The 23,338-nt window shown below is 33.9% G+C and overlaps 2 protein-coding genes across 5 annotated transcripts in view; both read right to left on the reverse strand.

Annotated features, from left to right (window-relative positions):
• The window catches only part of LOC136034544 (uncharacterized), an 86,446-nt gene extending 76,483 nt beyond the window's left edge, over positions 1–9,963 (reverse strand). For 2 of the 4 annotated variants that reach the window (XR_010619201.1, XM_065715776.1), the window contains exons 1-3: positions 9,912–9,963; positions 3,742–4,263; positions 625–783 (exon numbers count right to left, since the gene is read on the reverse strand). Coding sequence is in view for 2 of the 4 variants with exons in the window: in XM_065715776.1 (XP_065571848.1) it covers positions 625–783; positions 3,742–3,826 (244 nt within the window). In the remaining 2 variants the exon portion in view is untranslated. Of the gene's footprint in view, positions 1–624; positions 784–3,738; positions 4,264–9,906 lie in introns of all 4 variants that reach the window. The other 2 variants (XR_010619202.1, XM_065715775.1) reach the window with 2 other exon arrangements.
• The window catches only part of LOC136034542 (E3 ubiquitin-protein ligase MARCHF6-like), a 289,901-nt gene that overhangs the window by 224,218 nt on the left and 42,345 nt on the right, over positions 1–23,338 (reverse strand). The gene's annotated exons all lie outside the window — the stretch shown is intronic.

Here is a 23,338-nt window from a genome sequence, read left to right on the forward strand (position 1 = left end):
GGCACCTTAAAAAGGGGAAAAGTTGTGTGAAATTAATGTCTACTTTTAGTAAATCCTTGTAATTGTATAAAACTACAAACAATCAACGTCAAAATTTCAATGGGCGTTGAAATTGGACTTGATCAGATTCACTTCAGAAAAACAAACTTATCCTAACAATCATAAAACTTGTTGCATCTTGATTTTTCTTTGCAAGATATACTCACACAATAAAAGACTGAACAATAAATGAACTAAACTCAAGGTCGTATTCAGGGGAAGGGTTAAGGGGTTTGAGACCCCCCCCCCCCCCAACGCCGAAATGATCGTTCAAAAGATTTAATAAAAACGTATCAAAGCCCATTTTTGAAACGATTTTTATTGTTTTTCTGTAAATCCACCCGGAAAAAAATACCCTCCCTCCAACTAAAATCTTGGATTCGACCCTGACTTGGATATGCCTCATTTTTTTTAGTTATATTGGAAATAAATTTTGGTTCAAAATTAAACAAAATCAAAACAGAATCAAAAAACAAATAGAGTCAGGAACTTGCCAATCATTTATTTTTAGTTATTTTAGTTTTATTGGAACTAAATTTTGCTGAAAATACATTTATATGAAAATAAATAATAAATTGTAATTACCATACATCTTCGACAGTGAAACATAATTTTCATCAACAATTTGATGACATTTATGATGATCAGTAAAATCCCCTTTTGGAATCTTGTCCAGTTGAGACAGGTCAACGATTTCTTCGTTCAAATGTTTATGATTTGCTTTTAGAGCCACTTCAGTGTCATCTACAAGAACAATCATTATAGACTTTAGGATATTCGCATTACAGGTCAGCCTAATATATAATTAGCCAAAAATATATGAACCAAAATGCATTGAGATTTTAGCTTAGCTTGACCTTATCTAATTGTATATTTAGCTTAGTTTCGGAATGAGCCGAAACATATCTCGCTTTTACGGGTAAATTTAATATGCAGCTTAAAAGGAAAAAGGCGACCCAAATCTGAATTTGTTGTGCTGCCATAACAACTGCATGGAGGGGAGGGGCTGATGGCTTTCTTGAAAAAAGGAAAGACATTTTAGATGTGTAAAACAAGAATAATTAGAAACAATCATATTTAAATCCTGGTAGAAACAAAGCTCCTCGCCCAAGCCCCAGGGGCGTTGCTTGCTATGGGACAGGGGGCAACTGTCCCTCCCAAACCTCGGTTTAACCCGCCCCCCGAATCCAGTTTGTCACCCCAGCTGAAATTTAGTTTCTTCAAAGATATTGTCAAAACTAAGATAACCCTGCATAATTCAAGCATCCAGAGAAACTGGTTAATTCGCTTCAGTATATATTTACCTTTATGGTACCATATCACTCATTTATTAAGTTTTCACTGTCACTTTCACTTGATTTGGGAAAGTTGGCTCTGACTTTGCCCCCCCCCCCCCAAGGATTTTGACAAAATTACACCACTGCCCCGCCCCCTGGGGAATTTCTCTTAGGATTTCTTATGTAATGCTTTGATATATATTTGCAATAAGGGCCAAATAATATTTCTTCTACAAATGTTCATTTTGGTCTTTTAAACTTTTAAACTGGATCAGTAAACAATTTCTTGTGTTGTTTGTTCCCACTTTACGAAAATAAAGGTAAGTCAAAATAAGGCTAAAGGGACCAAAATTACCAAAAAGTGGAGGAAAGTGGAGAACGTATTAAAATGTGGATTAAGGAAGAGTGGAGCGGAGGCCATGGATGAAATTGCAGAAGATCTAGAAGATGCAGAAAGACGGCATAATAAAATATCTTATTGGTATGTTAAGAAACTGGAAGGGAATAGTCAATCTGGACTTATCCCAGTTAAAGATAGGAACAGGGCCTCAATAAGTGGTAAGGAAAGTGTTAAAGATAGATGGGTAACTATGAAAAAATAAGTATATTTAAGTAATTAATGCTATGGGCAAGAATAATATTGTTGTGGTTGAGGTAGGAAACGAAATTAGTAGTTGGTGTTATGTAGAATCAGGAGTTAAGCAAGGTTGAGTCCTATCCTGTGTCATATTACATGGGTTTTTTTTATAAGCTTTGTCCTAAGGAAGAAAGCAAAGGCGATGAGAGACATGGTACCAAATGAAAAGTAAAACTCTCGAAGACTTAGATTATGAAGAAAATTTGATTATCAAAGATGAAAAGAATAAGTTAAATGAAATGAATATGGAAATGAATAAGTTTTTGGAGGTTTCAAAACTTTGGTGTATAAGAATGGCTTAATGCCAAGAAGACTAAGTCACATAGACTAGGAATAAATGATTACGAGCAGGTGATATTTGGTAATAATGAAATTATTATACTACCCACTTATCTGGGTAATATTATTAGCAAGTATGGTGAATACAGTAAGGATATGAGTATTCAAGATGCAGCGTGTTTTTTTGGTAGTTGCAAACAGTTTGAATAATACAAATATAAGTCTGCAAGCAAAGACTAGAGTATTGGAAGCCATTGTAATAACAATGGTATAGTATGGTTCTGAAATTGAGTGCTTCGAAAGGCTGAGAAAGATTTGTCTGATATTTTTCAGAGAAATTGTCTTAGGTTAAGTTTAGGTGTTCGTTTGACGGACATACTGTCTACAAACCAACAAGTTGTCCAAAAAATATGGTTCAATCCCACTTTCTCGGGCTATAATGAAAGAAAGGGTTAAAATGTGATTCAAAGTTGTCTGAAAAATATGGTTCAATCCCTGTATCTAGGGATATAATAAATGAAAGGTTAAAAATTCGGTTCAATGTTGTCCAAAAATATTGTTCAATCCTTCTATCTAGGGTTACGATGATAGAAAAGTTTAAAATGTGTTTTCAAGTTGTCCAAAAAATGTGGTTCAATCCTACTATCTAGGCCGTTAATGAAAGAAATGTTGAATTGTGGGTCAATGTTGTCTGAAAAATGTGGTTCAATGAAGTAAGGATGCTAGGACTATTTTAAAAAGATTTTAGTTTTGGTGGTTGTATTTTAATATGATTTTCTTTTATATTTTCATTTCTTTTGCTGAGGATGACCCTTGGATATAGACTTGAAATATTCATTTAGAGTTAATATATTACTTTCTTAAGAAAAAATTCCCTTTTTTTGCTGTTTGTATTTAGGAAGTGTGGTCTAATTTTTAAGTAACCTACTTTTTCAGGCAATATTCACGATAATATTCATTAGCCTATCTTGTAAGCCGGCTTTCCTTTCCATTGGATGTTTAGGGCTGCCATCAGAAGTCAAAGATTCTTCCCCATCTCCTGACAGTTTTTCCAAGGGCATAGCTGGCTAAGATGCCAAGTGACAGTTAAATGGTCAGCTGCACAACTCTGAAGCCACCAAATAAAACATACATAACCATATGCCAAAATAAAATAAATATTAGATGTAGCAATTTAAATATTTATTTGAATTTCTGATTTATGGCCAGATTTGCCAGAGTCACCAGATATGTCTGTTTGCAAATTTGATGGTTTACAAAACCGTTTACTTAAATATCACAGTGCAATAGACCACAAAAAAACGAATAAAAAATGGATTAGGTTCATAAACGAAGTTTTAAATAAATTGTTGCTTAGCTATGGTTACAAGCTACACCCTGTTACAAAATTTACCCAAGAGTATAGTTGGTTAAGGTGGCTGACAAGTGACGGGCAGAACCACCCTATAACCACCAGGCAAAATATAAATAAGCCTTGGTCAAAATAAATTAGGAAAACATTCATACTACCGCAAATATCTGAAGGCAAAACATAGTTGTCATCTGCAACTTGATAATAATGATGTTGGTGATATTTTCCTTCTCTTAGATTCATAAGCAATGGAGTAATTTCTTCTGTTGTGTATCAATCATTTGCCTTCACAGATACTTCACTGCCATCTATTAAGTTCCCTTTCTTTAATACAGGATCTTTTGGAAAAGTTTGTATGACTGAGGCTCTAGATTTATAAACTGAATTAAACAGTTGGCTTTCACTTCTAATTTCAGATGGTCGACGCCATTTTAGAGAGCCAGATAAAACATTTTGAGAGCCACTATTTATTGGCTGCAATGAAGCAAGAGGTTTTCTATTTTGAAGTGAAGATTTATTTTGGATTTTGAGTGTTCCAGAAATATGCCTTTTGCTTGGAGTATTTTCTTTGTTTTCCTGGAATTTTGAATAAGCTTCAGAAATTTCCGCCTCAAGAACTGATAAAGAAGCTATATCATTCTCAATTGATTTCATTGTTGCAGCCAGGTCAATTTTAAAGCCTAAAAATAAAAAGAAGGATGAAGTTTTGGTCTGAATTTGATAAGCAGCAAAAGAGTCTCGGTAGTAAAAAACAAAAAAAAATGAAAGCAAAGCTGGCATATAAGACAGGCCAGTGAGAGGTGAGAAGTATACTGGCTAGTCATGAACAACTAGTAAAAAAGCAACTATCATGGCTCATGAAATGTCCACCATACTTGAAAAATGTGAGCCTGAGAACAACATAATAGTCAGTGAGTTTGATGTTTACACGGAATTACGGAAGATCAAACCGAATACATCTTCATACCCTGGTGAATTACCTGCCAAACTGCTACGTGAATATGCAGCCTTCATAGCATTACCACTGTCCAGCATCATTAACGAGTGTTTTGCTTCTGGCTTTTTCCCGTCACAGTGGAAAAGGGCCTATATTAGAATTATTCCAAAAAAGCGCGCCCCTAGTGCATGCGACGATCTCCGCCTGATCTCACTTACACCTTGTTTGGCGAAAGTAACTGAGGCCTTTATACTCAAGTTTCTTCTGAAACAAATTCATGGGCGTATTGATAAATTCCAGTATGGTGGACTCCCCAAGTATAGTACTACAATCTACCTAGTACGGATGTTTGACTGCGTCTTCCAATGGCTTGAAAAAGGTAGCTGTTTCGTCGACATTTGCGCAGTGGATTTCCGAAAGGCCTTTGACCTAATCCGCCACCTGCAGGCATGAATCTCCAGGAAATGGGGGCCAAACGATGCACCCTTGGCCTTGTACTTGACTTCTTAACTGGTCGAAAACAAAAAGTCTTTGCACTCTACGAAAACGATTCGGATTCATCATGGTCAGATACTTCTTGCAGGGCCCCACAAGGCACAAAATTAGCTGGAATAATTTTCCTGGCTGTAATTAATTCCCTGCTTAACCATCACGACGACCGTTACAAGTTTGTAGATGATCTGTCCATAGTGCTTGCTTACCTGGTCGAAAACACCATCATAACAAAGCAGTTTTCAGACCAGTTATTTGATCAGCTAAAGACACAATGCTCAAGTTATGATCTTACCATTAACGTAGCCAAGTCGAAGATAATTCGTTTCAACCCTCTGAAGCGGAATATAGATATGCCCCTAGTCCCTTTCCTGATTGTGAACAAAATAAAAATCTTAGGAGTAACTTTCACTAGTGACTGTAGTTTCAGTGCCCATATTAATTTAACCGTCCACAAGGCCAATGCAAGCCTTCAGACACTTACCAAAATGAGGCGTTTTGGGTGTGATACTAAAAGCCTTCTCCATGCCTACACGTGTTATGTTCGCCCGTTGCTCAAGTACGCATGCCCAGTGTGGGGTCCATCTGCTATCTGCACAGCATACCTATTACGCGACATAGAGTGCGTCCAGAAAAGAGCAACAAGGATTATACTCTGAGACCGTGGCATACCCTACGATCAAGCCCTTGCTAAATTAAATTTATCTCCAATTAAAGTCCAGCTGGAACACCTTATTCACCAATTTGGAAAATTCATCCTAGCCAATAAGAGCCACCGATCTTTACTACCCGAACCAGCCCCTCCCAATAGCCGAACTCGATTACGGAATAAACTTGTACCCCCTAAAGTACAAACCAATCAATACGCAAACTCATTTGTGCCTTTTTTCACATCAGTTTTTAATGCTGAGTTGTAGTGTGTGATTTTTGTTTAAATGTATGATTTTTGTGAAAAAACTGAATTTAGCTCTATGCTACAATAGTTTTTAAATATACTGATCTCTCTCTCTCTCAAGTTATTTAAAATTCCTAGTTGCAGAAAAAAAAACAGCTTAAAAACTCATTTGAGAAAAAAACATTGGAAGATTCTGAAATTGTCTGGCTCCATATTTCCTTCCCTGTATTTTGCTGATAGATATAAGTACAAGAGACTAAAAGGATTGCTTAAGTTACACCAGCAAAATGAAGTAAATCAAATTTTTTGTCCTTTTCCAAAGTTCAGTTTCAGATTTTTTTAAAATGATGGTTCTGATTAGCATAGTCATTAGATAACAATTCAATGTCATTTGATAAAAATGTAAATTACAGTTGGCATAAAAATTCTCCATAAAAAGTCGTCTTTTTTTGAAAGTTCATTGATTTTATTTTGATTAAACTCTAAAAAACTGTGGTCAGATAAGCATTTACTTACCCTATAGTCTACTAAAGTTTAACATGCTACTCTACAACTGCTCTGTGATCACATTAGGCTACTCTATTATAAAACTGCCAATAAATTTATAGCAAACAGTATTACTGGCTTTCATATAAAGTGAATATATCACTTGATGCCTTTTTTTATGGTCTTTACAAATATAATAATTGCTTCTACTAGAAATTCAGATTTAAGCACTTTTTGACCTCTTAAAAATGACCTAAATATGGGGTATAAAAAAGGCTAAGAAAATTGGTCTCAAACCTTAAATACCTTATAACATTGATCTCAAACTTACTGTTTCATTATAAATCCGTTTTTTTAATGTCATATAATCTACAAGCACTGATTTTCAAATATTAATTTGGATAAATTAATTTTTCCAATGTTATGATGTTTTCTTCTTCATTGACATTGAATTTTAAATAAAAGCATGCGTTTTTGGTCAAAAATATGAAAGCCAGCTATTACAAACGCCAGTTATACTGTTTGCTATCAATTTACCTATATTAGATACAGCAATGGTTAGTTTATATATTTAATATATGCTATGCTTACCCCACCCCCCTGATGTGCAAATATATAGCCCAAATTTATTTATAATATTTCATTAATATAAATATTAAAAATTTCAAATATCCTATTATTTTGTAAAAAACAACCAAAAATGCATGCTTTAATTGAAATTTTAGCAACAAGGAAGAAGAAAATGCCATAACATTGATAAAATTTATTTATCCAATTTAATTGTGGAAAATCAGTGCTTGTGGATAATACAACATTTAAAAAATTGATTTATAATGAAACAGTAAGTTTGAGTCCAATGTTTTAAGCCTTTTGTATACCCCATAATTAGGTTAGTTTTAAGAGGCCAAAAGGTGCTTAAATATTAATTTCCAGTAGAGACAGTTATTATATTTGTAAGACCATTAAAAAAAGGCATCATATGGTATATTCACTTTATACAAAAGCCAGTAATATTGTTTGCTATAAATTTACCAAACTGCCTACATATTGGTATTGTTTGTAAACTTTAGCCTGCTCTGCACTAATTGTAATTAATTTTTCCCAGCTTAATCATTCCAAATCTAGTATTTTGGATGGGAACTTGGGTGGCCTAATCAGACATAGGGTAAAAGACCTCTTTTTGAGAAAGACCACTTTTCTTTGGCATTCCAGGAAACTAAAGATGAGTTTTTGAAACAGCCATATTTTACAACAGCATGATGTAATTTGAGGCTTGATGAGAGTTTTACTAATGTGTCACCTGTGTTGATAAGCAACTGAAAAGGAAAAATTAGCCATAGGCTACTTAATAGAGCCTATATGTGATTTATGGAATAAATATCAAGCAATAAAAGATACAGCTTTAGAATCAGAATATAATCAGCTTTCTGTTAAAATATGGATGAAACTGAAAGGATATTACCTTAATTTGCACTTCAGAGCAATAAGGACCAAGGGATATAGTGGGTATTTTCAAAAAGAGGGATCTTTTGGATAAGTCAATAAACTAATAATTTCAAGTGTTTGACCTTAAATAGGCTAATTTTAATAGTTACCATGTTGATAAGACATATGGACCAGCAGCCCCCCTCCCCCTTACAGAACTCAGAACCAAATCCCTCATTTGTTCACTTTAGAAAGTTTTAAAATAAGAATATCTTATACATCTAAAGATTTTAAAGAGTAAATTCATCATCTCATAGGATTTGTGCTTTTGGCACAAGTTTTACAGCAAGCAAAAAATGATACTTTTTAACTATCAAAATTGGATTCAAAAATGTAACTTTTGATTAAAGCCAATTAGAAACCAGATTTCTATTACTGGTTTGGTCAACAAACTAGAGGTGAAAATCTTTGTTGTAATAAATCTTTTGCAAGGAGGTTAGGCCATATGTTGGATAATTAAAAGAACAGTTGTATTGCAACATTTCTGAGGTCAGTCTACCCAATGCTCAATTTAGAAATATGGGTTGATTCTGGACATATAAGGTAGACCTGGAAGCCAGGAGAGTATTCAGTAAAGCTTTGTCTTTGATGCACAATATACAGCTAACTCATATTGAAGTCATTTTATCTGAAGTTGTGTATGAAGTAAGAAAATAAAGTTATTGTCAATAATTGTCTTTGTCTATGAGTCAAGGTATCAGGTACAGTTCCTATTGTCTATTGGATTGTTCCCAAGGGAATCTGTACAACTTGGGAGACCTGAACATCACAATAATGATTCTGTCTCCATAGTTATAGAGATTTGTCAATAGAACCCTGTCTCCCTAGTTGTACAGATTTGTCAATAGAACCCTCTCAGTCTATGCCCCTTAACTACCCTGCTCCCATGTTCAGATTTGCATATCCCCTTAACAAAACTTTATAAGACCCCCCCCCCCCAATTGACAAGGGTGTCAATCTACAGCAGGATAGAGGATATGTGACATATGACATATGGACCAGCAACCCCCCTCCCCTTTACAGAACTCAGAACCAAATCCCTCATTTGTTCACTATAGAAAGTTTTAGAATAAGAATCTCTTATACATCTAAAGATATTAAAGTGTAAATTCATCATCTCATGGGATTTGTGCTTTTGGCACAAGTTTTACAGCAAGCAAAAAATGATACTTTTTAAACGATCAAAATTGGATTCAAAAATGTAACTTTTGATTAAAGCCAATTAGAAACCAGATTTCTATTACTGGTTTGGTCAACAAACTAGAGGTGAAAATCCTTGTTGTAATAAATCTTTTGCAAGGTTAGGCCATATGTTGGATAATTAAAAGAACAGTTGTATTGCAACCTTTCTGAGGTCAGTCTACCCAGTGCTCAATTTAGATATCTGGGTTGATTCTGGATATATAAGGTAGACCTAAAAGCCAGGAGAGTATTAAGTAAAGCTCTGTCTTTGATGCACAATATACAGCTAACTCATACAGAAGTCATTTAATCTAAAGTTGTGTATGAAGTAAGAAAATAAAGTTATTGTCAATAATTGTCTTTGTCTATGAGTCAAGGTATCAGGTAGAGTTCCTATTGTCTATTGGACTGTTCCCAAGGGAATCTGCCCAACTTGGGAGACCTAAACATCACAATAATGATTCTGTATCCATGGTTATAGAGATTTGTCAATAGAACCCTCTCAGTCTATGCCCCTTAACTACCCTGCTCCCATGTTCAGATTTGCACATCCCCTTAACTTAACCTTATAAGAACCCCCCCCCCATAACATTGATACATAGATTAAATTGAACCTATTGATTGATATTTACAATTTTTCTCGATTTCTATTATGTAACAAGATGTAAAGGTCTTTGTTTTGCACAATTTTGCTCAATTGGAGACTGGTTTTATACCCTAGACCTGCAGTCTTTGATTGATTGTAGGCTAAGCCTTCTGAATACGATATGTATACAGACCTATTCGTTTTTTAAGTTAATAAAATCTTTAAAACTGATGTAAAGGTAGAGATCAGCTCTTGCCTACCATACCCTTATGACCAATCTTTAAAAACTACTGGCCGTAATGTGATTTGAATTTTTGAACAAAAAGGAGTTTGCCAAATAAAAGTTTTGCTAGATATTTCGACAGCCGGTTGCAAAATAAGCCAAAAGGGATATGCAAGAGATCGCAGCCCCACGGCAGGGTCTCTGCATTTATGATTCAAATCAAAGGGAGGCCTGGAAATTTTGAAAATGCAAAATTCTTTAGATTTCAAATACAAGGTATTTTTTGGAAAATCGTCTGCCAAACCTTGACCAGCCCAATTCGTCCCAAATAAAATTCGACTCCTTTAGAGTGTGTCCACACCCTGCATATGCTTAAATTATACTTGTTCTGTTTTTATATTATTGATAAGCATCAAATAAGCATCAGGGACTTAAAAAAGATCTGGCAAGCATTTAGCGCCTCTTAAATCATTTTAGAATTTGCTATTGGATATGATGAAGATTTTAAGGTAAAATCTTCCATTCACTCTAAGTTGTCACCAAAGAGCTTGATGTTTAAACTTCCTTAGTTTTTTGGCTTTCGTAAACAAAATATGGCTATTTTCTTTGAAGAATTGATAGTCATTCCAAAGTGGCCGGTAATTAACTAGATGTTGTCGACTTGGGACTAAAGATTCTCAAGGTTGTCATCAACTTGGTCAATATCATCTGCATAGGCTGATTTGTCAATCATTGTTCCAACGGTGAGGAGATACGAAGAACTGTCAAAAAGTGATAAGTCAGTAGAAAAGACCAGCTAAAACAGCTCCAGTGAAAGAAATCAGCTATTTTTCACACCTGTCGATGCATTAAAACTATCGGTAAGGCCCTCTCCCAGAATAACACGGTTTCTGATTTTGACTGTATATCTCTGATCAATAACATTAAGTTACGTTGGGTACCAAAGTGAAAAAGAAAAGATGTAATTGAAACACTTGGGGATGCTAAAGTTTAGAAAAAACATTCAGTAACAGATGTAAATTAATTAAATTTCCTCTAATTTTCAGACATCAATGCATTCAGCCAAATAATTATTTGAATATCGCTTTGCTACTTGTCAAAAATAAATCTCAAATCACAAATTAAGATTATTTTTTTAATCAAGTGCATGCCATGATCTCTTTTCGCAGAGCAAATAAGACTTTAGTTTCACTTTCTCTAATTCAGCAATGATTCAGCGATTCAAGGGTAAACCAAGGGATAGAAGCAATATAAATCGCACTTTTTTGGTTTATTCAGCTTCTCGCTGTAAAAGTTAAAATTAAATATAACAACTAATTGAAATATTTATATCTGCAATAGTTACATTGAAAGTTGAGGGGCTTATAACTTATGATACAGTTCCTTGAACAATCCTATGCACCAATTTTAACTAATGTAAGTTCTGGGAATGTAAGGAAAATATGACAACAGGCATAAATGTTTCCGATTAAAGCCAATAAAAGCAATGTTTTTTGTCCACAAAAGGCACCTCGGACCACTTAAAGAAAAAAAAGCATAAAACAAGTTTATCTTAGAGTCTACCAAAAATCTATTGATTTTCGACCCTTAACTAATGTTAAAAAAAAGAAATCGAAGCACTCTCAAAAACAATCTTTTGTAAACACAACGGAGGTACAAGTTACTCACTAATATAATTCGTTAACACCTATTAAAGTGATTATATTCTGAGATATAGCTTATTAAATCATTTTTTACTAATTTGAATTCTGTCGACTTCTTTTCAAAATGAATTTTAGGAACATTATCCTAAGAAGATCCCAAAATGTGCTAAGTCTGGTTAAGTTACTTAAAGATAGCACAATAGCAATTATCAATAGTATCTTTAGGTTGATGTCCTAGGTGAAGTCAGAAAGGATGTCAAATGGACACAGTTTAAACCTAATGCATCTTTAAACAAAGAAAATAACTGAAAGACAACAAATTGGTCATTGGCCAGTACATAAAACAAAGAGAAACAACAAAATCCAACGAATATTTTGGCCATACATAGCAAGGTGTCTTCAGCGTAAGAAAATATAGAAACTAAAAATTAAGAATACAAATATAACTAAAATAAATTAAAATGAAAAATATGATATATAATTAATTACATTTACAATTTGCAGCAACCTCCATCAAATCACGAAAGTAACTGTATTAAAAATTTTAAATAGCAAATGAACTGAAATATATTATTGAGATATAACTTTATGTAAAACTTTTGAACTGCTATTCTTTTAGGTTTCATAGTATTGCAAAGTGTCCCTTGGACACTTTGCAATATTTCATTTTTAAATATGGGTTTATTTTTTTTAAATAATTTCATAAATAAGGTCAATATTTATATTACCAGTATCTCTATTGATTGATAAACCTGCAAAAGTATGTTTTTTTTTTATCTCTATGGTCTTATTAATTTAAAACATGATGACATATTATGTTTCGATAAAGTCTGTTTAATATTCCTCCCAAGAATTACTATGTAAATTAATGAAATATATCTATGGAAAATTGTAGGGTGCAAAAGTTGAGAATCTTCGTTTTATTACCTTTTTCATGCTTAATCTGCCTTTTCTTTATTATTTCATTTATAAGTTTTACGGAGTTCCTGTTGCAAAATAAAATATCCCGCAAATACAATAATTTGCTATTACAATACTCTAGAGGATAAATTTTTAAAACTCTATCCACCAATTATATGACTGTTCCCTTTTTTACTGAAATTTGAACGAAAATTCACATGCCTGTCATTATGAGTTAGTTTTCGTTAAATTGAAAAAGTAAACCGTTATCGCTTTTCATCAATAATATATATAAAAAGGGTAGCCTTTTTAGATATATTTCTAAAAAAGGTTTCTTGTTTTTCCAGCTCTAGTGTAAATTTTTATTTTGTCAAACCTGTTGAAATAGTCAAGAAACAAAATCAAGGAATCCAAGCCATGTTCCCAAAAAAATAAAACATCGTCCATGAACCAAGAAGTAAGGAGACAGACGAAAACATTGAATAGCGGACATTTCTATAAAATCCAAAACTAAATTAACCTGAATTAGACTTAGAGGATTTCCTTTATTTTCTCACTTTCAGCTCACCATTTCCTCATTTAGAAACTGGGAAATGAATAGTTGACGCAATTAGACGATGAGTATTATTCTTATGGATCTGAGGAGATCCGTAAATTTTTGGTGCCGAATAACCTCCAGGGAAAAATCTGTGTTAAAATCAAGGATTTTCTTCAAGTTGTTTTGGAGCACTTCCAATTCATGTCATGTTATTTTCGTGTATTTTTTTGAATGGGAGATAAACTAAGTTTTTTGTAAGTAATCTTATCTGAGATAATGACTTTCATTTTTTGTTCATAATCACTGTTATCGATTATGATGATTGTGTTACCTTTATCAACTCTGGTGATGATAAGAAATTTATCTTGTTTTAAAAGTATAAGGGCTTTTATGTCATTTCTGGTAGTCCTATTCCTTTTTTTTGACAGTATTTTTTCGAAAAAGTTAAACAAACTTTATTGAAACATAATTTTCAGCTTGTTTTAAATGAATCAAACCATTGATTAGTTATCGAAATTCTGGAAAGGATATAACACGTAATAGTTTGGCAAATGGAGTGCACAGCAATGCATGCACTTGTGGAAAGTTTTACGTCGGTCAAACGTGCCAATAATTTGTGGGGTATTTTTCTGAGCACCGGAATTAAATAGATAATGCTCTAAAATTCACAAAATATCCAGTAAGTTACACTTGGGCTTTGGCAGAACATATATTTTATAACCGGACCATTTTGTGCAGTTTTAGAAAGGAACAGACACTTCTAATGATAAAGGTTTCACTCAATGGGCTCTTGAGGCATTGGAAATAAAAAAAATTGCAGGCTTATCAGCTATTAGAGATACTGGTAATAAAAATATTGGCTCTATTTATGATATTAATTTAAAAAAAGAATTGTCGAAGGGATTAATTCAAGTATGAAACCCAAAAAATAGCAGTTCAAAATCTTTGCATAAATTATGTCGCAAATATATATTTTAGTTCATTTCTTATTTAAAAATTTGTAATTCAGTTACTTTTATTATTTGATGGAGGTGGCTGTTTCTGGTGTTTCTCTTCGTTTTATTTACTGGCCATAGACCTGTTTGTCATTTTATATTATTTTCTTGTCTTTTGTGATGGCTGGCCAGTTCGGCTTTAAATCTTTTAATGCTTCTTTACAGAAACTTGATAGGCAATTTGAGCTAAAAATTCATATTCCATTACAAAATATTTCTATTTTATGCAATTGTACGTCAGAAAGTCAAAGTTTTCAAGAGTCAGTTTTTTTTTTGGTCTGGTTGGATTGGACTATTTTGTTTTTAACTGTCTTTCTCTATACAGATCCATAGCCCTTGATTTACACTACATCATTCACGCCAATACTATCTTAAATAAATACTATTTTTCTCCTGTTTTGGATTAAAAAATACATTTAGGCTCATGGCTTGTTTAGAGGAATGACATCAATAAGTTGAATTTAGCGGCAGAAATGGATAGAAAGAGCTAAGCCGAAAAGTAGTTTTTGATTCGTTAATTTACCATTAGTAGAAGAAATAGAGTAATACTTACCTAGCATAAATTTGAATTTCTTCAAATAAATTTGAAGCTAAAGGCTTTGTCAAGCCTTGAGCTTCTTTCGTCAGCTTCTCAAAATAAGATGGATATTGACACATTTCTTTGTCTTAGGATTATTGATATGTTTGCTTCAAAAGGTATTTTAACTCATATACAGTATATTCCAAGCCACTCAGGTATAATAGGTAACCATAAGGCAGATGAAATAGCCAAAAATGCTTTAAATATTGACCAGCCAAGTGGGAGACCAATCCCCATTAGAGATATTTACCGCTGGAGATTTACAGAGGTACTGATAAATAATAAGAATCCTACCCCATCACCTTTCCCAAGTAAGCACCTTTCCAAGATTTATCATAGGATTCGGTCAGGTTCAAATGGGCTAAATTCTCAGGCATTTTCATATCAGATCCCTAATTCAAGTGGCAAAGTTCCCTCGTCCCCCCTTTGCAGGTCATGTAATCTTAAGAATGAAACAATAGATCACTGCCTATTTGAATGTAATATGCTGACGTCTGCACAGTATACCCTGCGATGTAAAATGTTAGAATGCTTCAAACACCACAAAATTCCACTAACAGCCAAGAGTCTTGCTGACCATACTCTCCCGCAGAGCACAGATATCAATATATACTCTCTTATAATTCAACTAGGCTACTGGTATCAAAAGATATACTTCAAGAAATCTGAGCAGATACAAATCATATAAGATTAACCAGCTCCATAGCTCTGTTGATCTCACAGAGTGAGCCAAAAGGAAAAGGGCTAAATAGTATCAACTGAAAAGCCCGTCTGCTGAATAAGAAGAAGAAGAAGAATTTAAAATAGAATTGAATTCCAACAATAGAGATCATGCAAAAGAGCGGTAAGAATATTTGAAAATAAGGATCAACTTAAAATAGTCAACGAGTAATAGCTAGCATATTCCACACCAATGTCTGGGTAAAATTTATGATGAGGAACTCTGTTAGGTTAGGAATGGGCTATAGGCCTACTTGGTAGACTATGCCTTGATAAGATTGGTAAAATTCTAGTTAATTGATTTCTTGCTATCTCGGAAAGGGCTAAGGTTAGGAAAATGAAACCTTCAGGGATGGGTTTCCAGGCTAAAGAATGTCCTGGGAAGGTGTTTTAAAGTACCCACCTTCACTCCTTCTCCCTCTAGAAGGCTCTGAAATTTGCCTACATGACCTATTGAAATTTTGACAGAACAACATTTTACCTTAATTTTCAGTTACTGGTTGCTTTTCTCTGCCTTTAGTTCTGAAAAATTCAGTTCCTGTTATTTGAGTAGAATTTTGAGCCATATCAATGTTTTTTTTCTCAAATTTTGGAAATGTATTTGCATATCTTTAAAACCTTATAAAATGGAATTGAGCAAAGTTATGCAGCTGAAAAAGTTTTTGTTGTGCTTCAATTAAGCAGAAGATCTATTTTTGCAAGGTTTAACTTTTATGACACACATATTTTAAAGGTCATTGAACATCAGGGCACTCTAGAGGGAGAAGGAGTAGAGGTAGTTGCTTCAAAATAACTTCCTGGGACATACTTTAGTCTGTAGATTCATCCCTGAAAGTTTTATTTTCCTAACCTAAACCCTTTCTGAGATAGCAAGAAGTCAATTAATTAGAATTTTACCAAGCCTTTATGAGTCAACTTGAAGAAAAAATCACAATAGTATACATTGTTTTATAGGCTTGCAAAAGTACACCCTTAAATCCAAATCCTAATAAATCTAGCTTCAAATTTGGTAAATATGGAGCAGTCCATATATCTGAACCATGAATAAAGTGAAATGCAACACTATGCCTTATCTATGCTCTATTTGATTATAATAATTGCTTTTGTTGCAAATTCAGTTTTAACCTAACCCAATCTTTATAACCAAATCCTAATATTTAGCCCATTTAAACCTGTCACTGGCAAGTAATTTTATGCATAAACTAGTTTTTAAAATATTGGTGCTAACCACAGTATATAAGCTGTATCTGAAATAAGAGAAAAAGGCAGGCAATAATCATTGAGGGTTGACTATGGGGTTATTCATTGTTCATATTGTTGACTTACAAATTAAGTGAACATACCAGTCAATGCCTTTTTTATGCTCTTTACAAATAGGCTATAATAAATGCTTCTATTGTAAATTCAAATTTAAGCCCTTTTTGAACTCTTGACAATGACTAAAATATTATAGTTTTTGGGTATAAAAAAGGCTGAAAACATTGGTCTCAAGCCTGTAGTTTCATAATAAATCTATTTTTGTAATGTCATATAATCCACAAGCACTGATTTTCCATGATTAAGTTGGATAAATAAAGTTTACAATATTATGCTGTTTTCTTCTTCCTTGATGCTGAATGTTCAATTGAAGTATGCATTATCTATAAAATATTGAAAATATGAAAGTTAATGGAAGAAGATGTTGAATGGCTAGGTTTTGTTAGGTTATGCTATTTTAAACCTTTTTATACCCAAAAACTAGAAATATTTTTGTTATTTTCAAGAGCTCAAAAAGGGCTTGAATTTGAATATGCAATAGAAGCAATTAGAATATTTGTAAAGAGCTTAAAAAATGCATCAAGTATTGTATTCACTTTATTTGTAAGTCAATAATATGAACAACAGAAAATTTGGCCATAAACAGCTTAAAATTGAATTTGTGACAAAAGTAATTAGGCTAGTACATTCAGAAAGAGCATAAAAAAGGCATTGCATGGTGTGTCCACTTTATTTGTAGGTTAGAAATATAGACTGCTCCAAATTTACCCCAAATGTTTTGAAGAAAATTGTCCCTTTGTACCATAGGCAGGGGTGCCACTAAGGAGGGGGTGTGGGGACTCCCCCCTAAAGGTTCTCAGAAAGAACTTCTGTGAGGCAAAGCCCCTAACCAAAGTCACTATCTTTTAGCACAAGCTTCTGGAAGCAATTTTGTCTGGCAAAGCCTAGCAAAACTTCTTACTTCATGTGCATAAAGTCAATAAAAGCCTATTGGCCCCCTAAAGAACCACTAGTCTAGCAGAGCCCTACAAAACTTGGTATTTTTTTGGTCCAATGTAATGTCATATACTTTTGTTGGATGAAGAACAAAAAAAATAACTGCTTCATTTGTGCAATGTTGACAAAAGCCAATTGCCCCCCCCCCTAGAAAACAATTTGTTAAGCCAAACCCACAAAACCTGATATAATAGTTAGTCCAATCTAATGTCATTAAAGACTTCCATTGGGCAAAGGACTACAAAATTTACTGCTTCATCTGCACAAAATCAACAAAAACTTAATATTTTGTTGGTTTGTTACTATGTCAGAAAAGACATGGCTCTAATTAGATAAAACTTGTTGTGAAATAATCCCTTTTCTTTCCAAAATATTAGAAACAGCTGATATATTTTGATAAGTCATAAGCCCATAGAATTGCAAGGTATACTAAGCTTATTTAGAACTATAGCCAGGTTTCCTTATAAAAGCTTTGAATTTGTTTTGAGCTTTTAATTTTTTTTTGAATACATATAATAAATACAGGTAAACAGCTGTGGTGAAATCAAAGTAACATTTCTGACATCACTTGGGGAAGTTTGTCCTGGTCCATCCTTGAGAAATATTGGAGTCTGAATAGAAGAAGATGGGGCTGAAAAAATGGAAGTTACTTATCCTCTCAGGTCTGACACTGTGGAGTCTCTTGAAAGAAAAAAAAACACTTTAGAACAAGTTCACTGTTCAGAAATTTTTCACAAAGAAATAGTAGGAGTCAGCAATATTTTTGCTATTCTTTCTTGCAGTATTGACTGTACTGAGGTAGCAAAAAAACTGACTCCTGAAGTTGAGTTAGATTCTGTCACTAATGAATCAACTACAATGAAAACTCTAGACATAGGCTAATCAACCAGCAAATATGGAACTAGGCTTGTATCAATGAAGAAAAACTGGCATTGCAATGCTATGATTTTGCAAGCAACATGAGTGGATGCTTCAATGGAACACAAGCTCATATTTCAAAGAAGTCAGGAAGAAATATTCAATATCAAAGATGCCCAGCCCACAGAGGGAACATTATCATTGTTTTTGCTGAAAACATTATCATTCTTTTTACAAAAGTGCTGGAAGTATCATTGAGTTTGCTGATTTGTTCTCACTATAAAAAGAGAACAGATGAGGGATGCCTTTAGTTTACAGAGCATTCACTTTTGCAAAAATTATTGCAGTGACATTGGCCAAAGGTGAACAACTATTTAGCAAGATGAAAATCATCAAGAACAGATTGTGGTGAACTATGGGAAACAATTGACTTGACCATCTCATGCTCATCATGTCAAAAAAAGACCTGCTGGATAAAGTTGACATTACCTTAAATTACCTTAAATTGCAGCTTGGAGCAATATAAGGATTATCCATCCTTGTGATGCTCCATGAGAAAAAAAAAGAATTGGTTTGGTGTAGATTGTGGCTGTTAGATTAGACTCTTGTGGAGGACTCTGCAGCTTCCCAATTGTAAAGGAACTCCTGGCAGAGCCATTCCCTATCAAGGTGGGACTTGAACATTTCAATTGAAGTAGCAGAAACTGTTTCTTCAGAGAGCTGGTTCCACATATTGATGATTCTTTGGCTGAAGAAGTGGCTTCTATGTCTACTCGTGGAACGCTGCATGGAGAGCTTCAAAGAATGTCCTCTTGTACCAGAATGCAAGGGCTGTGCAAAGAGACATGGAAGGGTATTTTTAGAGAGGATTTTTTTGGTTAAAATAATGTCACCCCTTTTCCGTCAGTATGTCAGCGTCAGCAACTTCAAACGACGTAGTCTTTCTTTGTATGGAAATTTATTCATGTTTGTAACCATCTTAGTGGCATTACACTGGACATCCTCAAGCAACTTCCTATCTTTTTTGAAGAAAGGGGCTGCCAATGACATTCCAACCTCCAGGCATGGACGTACAAGCGCCTTATATAACTTCATAAGAACATGTCACCCCTTTTCCGTCAGTATGTCAGCGTCGGCAGCTTCAAACGACGTAGTCTTTCTTTGTATGGAAATTTATTCATGTTTGTAACCATCTTAGTGGCATGACGCTGGACATCCTCAAGCAACTTCCTATCTTTTTTGAAGAAAGGGTCTGCCAATGACATTCCAACCTCCAGGCGTGGATGTACAAGCGCCTTATATAACTTCATAAGAACTCTAGGGTGTCGGCTGGAGATGGTTCTTTTTATGATACCAAGGGTTTTATTTCCATCAACAAGTAGGTTTATTTACATCAGCCTACTTGTAGAAAAGCAGAAAATTGAAAAGCTGTACAGCCTTAAAGTTTACCTCATTGTCTTTGTCTTGATTATCTTTTATACCTGAGTTTTTCTCTACAATATATGACAGTTTTCTGCAACTAACCAACATTATTTTAACAGCTAAAAACCAAGTAAACAATGCTGGTTGTTGTTAGCACCTACCCAAATTTCTCAGCACATTTTGGACTTCTGTTCCCCCTCCCCTACTATAAAAGGCTAGTGGTGCCCCTGAACATAGGTAGTACTCAGGTAGCCTATTGACTGATCCTTCAGAAAAAAATTCAACTGATTTTTCCCTTCTATACCACCCTAGAAATTTTTTTTCCTTTAGTCCTTACAAAAAAACAAAGAATGAATTAGATGATATCAGTTTAGTAGCCTACACCCAATTTCCTGAAGGAAATGCTAAATTTTGAAAATTGTCTACTTTAAAACATTTAAGTAGGCCTGCTTTCTTATACCCTTCCTAAATACTACTAGCCTACATAACTAAGCGTTCTAGATTTTACATAAATATTTAGATTTCATCATAGATTTTATTTATTAGAAATAGAACAAACTAAGTATTTTAGAATATATTAAAGTAGTTTCCAGAAATTTGGGTCAATCTAAAGGATTTCGAAACTGACATAAGGACAAGTTGAACATACTACAGTGTTCTCTTTTTAAGCTCTTTCCGAATATACTCTGTCCACTTTCATAGGCACCCTCCTGCTTATAGTCCAATATATATGGTCCTAACAATGTATTTCTTCATTACATTAGTGCAGTCATAAAACGAAGCTCCTGTATTAAACTGGTTCTCTTCTCAGTCTGTAATTTCTCTCTGTGTGTAAATAAGTACACAATTTACCAAAATATAGTTTGAAATAATTTTAATAACATATAATAATGAAAAGAAACTTGAATGTCTGATTAATAAAAACATCCTGCATATCATGAAGCAAGAATTGTAGTCTAAACATGCTTCTTTCCCAAATGACCTACTTCTACAGTGATGCCTTCCCTCTTAGTTTTTAGATATTTCTTTGGAATGTACTTGATTCCTGTTGAATTAATCATTATAATTAGAAAGAGCATAAATAAAGGAATCGAGTAGTGTGTTACATATTTATATATGACCCATTATATGAAAAGACAAATGATGGAGTGCATTAAAAAAAAAAAAAAAAAAAAAAAAAAAAAAAAAAATCACTCGAAAACAACAACAAACATTAGTCCAAGAAATTAAAAATTACATTTTGCCATTCATGGTCAGTTTGCTTACTGGATATTTGAGTGGTTAGCTCAAACAGCTTAGCACATGGATTAGACAAAGTATATTTTCTCATGAGGTGCTTGTTTAGGTCCATGGGAGGACATTGCAGGACCATACTTATCACTATCATCACAATAACTTCCAAGATTCTAAATATAATTTGCATATAGCAGAAACCCAGTATATCTAAAAAAATAAATGCTTTATTTTGAAAGGATCAGATTAACTAAATATTTGGTAAAACAGTACTAAATAAAAAATATGTGGCATGGCTATCATAAATCTTTGCAAAAAGTGCTTTTGTAGAAAAATTTGTCTATGGTAGTTATTGCTAAAGTAACACCACCTCATTGCATGGTGCCAGATTAGTTAAAAAAGCATAAAGTGAATCTAAAACAGCTTATAGTTTGTTGAATGTTGAGAAGCTGAGATTAAGAGATGCTCCTTTTTGCAATCTTTGTTAAAAGTAAAGATTACAGCATTTGACTCTATAGTCCCTACTGGTGGTGCTGATCTCCATATCATGGCCCTTTAGATGGGAAATGCAGTGGGGGGGGGGGCATTCTGTGCTTTCATACAAACTTCCTGTTTACCTTCCCAGGACTCAAATCCCTATCTTCATGGACAAAGGATTTCAAGTCTAGTATGTTAAGCACTTAGAAAATGGAAAAACGCACATATTTTGGACAAATTCTATGTGCAATTTTAGTTAGGGCCATAGATGTCAACACAGAAAAGCTTAAGGTCATATGTCACATTTTTGGAAAAAAACAAAACAAAAGGAAATATCCTTGGGTTGAAAAGTTGGAGCTGCTCTTCTGATAACTGGAATTAATTTTTTTTTCAACTACTTAGGTTAGGCTCATATAGGAATATATTCACTTGGAAAGAAAATATAAAACAAGTCATAAATTCAAAGAATATATAGACAACATTTTATTTATGTCAAATCCATTAGAAATTATGCAAGTATTATACTAAATTTTTGATTTTGAAGAGAGGATCAAAGCCTTTTTTTCTCTGGTTATATTGTGCTAAAACTGGCTTTCATGTCTTCATTTTCATTCAATGTAGGCTCATCAAGGAGGGGATGCATTTGTGAGTGAATTAGTTTAGTTAGTTTGAGTGAATTAATTAGGAGAGAATAAACACTAAACCCATACCAAGGTAACTAAGTAAGTAAGTATGACAGCACTAGACCCTTAAGGTCCAAACTGACAGTACTGCTCTCTGTTTTGTGGCCCTTCACCCAGGAAGCTTAAAGCTAGTTCAATTCTGGCTGAGCATGCAGAGTCACACCACTGACCCCTGTCCAAAACCTTGCCCCTCAGACAACAGATTCCCAACCCAGCACACCAATCAGTTAGCTAAGACAGGTAGACTTCTATAAATGACTGTTAGTAACAAGCAGCTGTAAATTAGGGGTAGTGAGCTTATATTCAACTCTAACCTTGAGTGTTTGAAATTGAAAGAAATTTTCTGCACCATGTACATTCTTTTAATATGAGTTCTTTTCTATGTCCAAAATCATCAGTATCAGAGCTGCTAGGCTATTGTAATAATTAATATTAATATCCTAGGCAAATATGAAGCTACACACCAACAGAGTTATAACCAAGATTATTTTATTGCCTGTGTCTATACCCAAGCATCATGGGGGGTGGTAGTGGTTGTATGCAATGCTTATGATAGTGCCCATTCTATTAAAAAAGAGCAGTGAATAGAATGAAATGGTAAGACTAGATTTGATTAAGGCTATTATGATGTTTGGTTCAAAAAAGGATTCTTGAACCAGGATAACCAATTTGGATTAAACTTTAATTAGGGAATTAAAAAGAAATAATAGAAATTTAATTAAGGAACTACCAGTAGTATTTACTACTACTAAATATTCACTACAAAGCTGTCCAAGGCCAAAACAGCTACACATGTTCCTCCATCCCAATCTATTCAAAGCCTCCCATGAATTTCACATTTCCCTTAAATCTTTCCTTGCAACATCCTGCCACCCCATTTGGGGACAACCTACCACCTCATTTAGGGACAAACTGCTTTTCATTTGACCATAGAAGGTTGGCTGACAAGGGCAATCTTTAGCAATCAATCATCCTTCATCTCCAGAACCTTTCCTAGCCATCTCAATCTTTGTCTCATTATAGCCCTAGAAAGCAGGATTCAACCATATTTTTTGTACTTATAATCAATTATGGTGACATCAATGCTTAGTACAGTGATGTAAATTCATTCTCAATCTATATTCATAAAACTAAAGTAAAATTTGACAACTTCAATTTAAAGTAATT

Source organism: Artemia franciscana, chromosome 13, assembly GCF_032884065.1.
Source record: "Artemia franciscana chromosome 13, ASM3288406v1, whole genome shotgun sequence".
Classification (NCBI taxonomy): Eukaryota; Metazoa; Arthropoda; class Branchiopoda; order Anostraca; family Artemiidae; genus Artemia; species Artemia franciscana.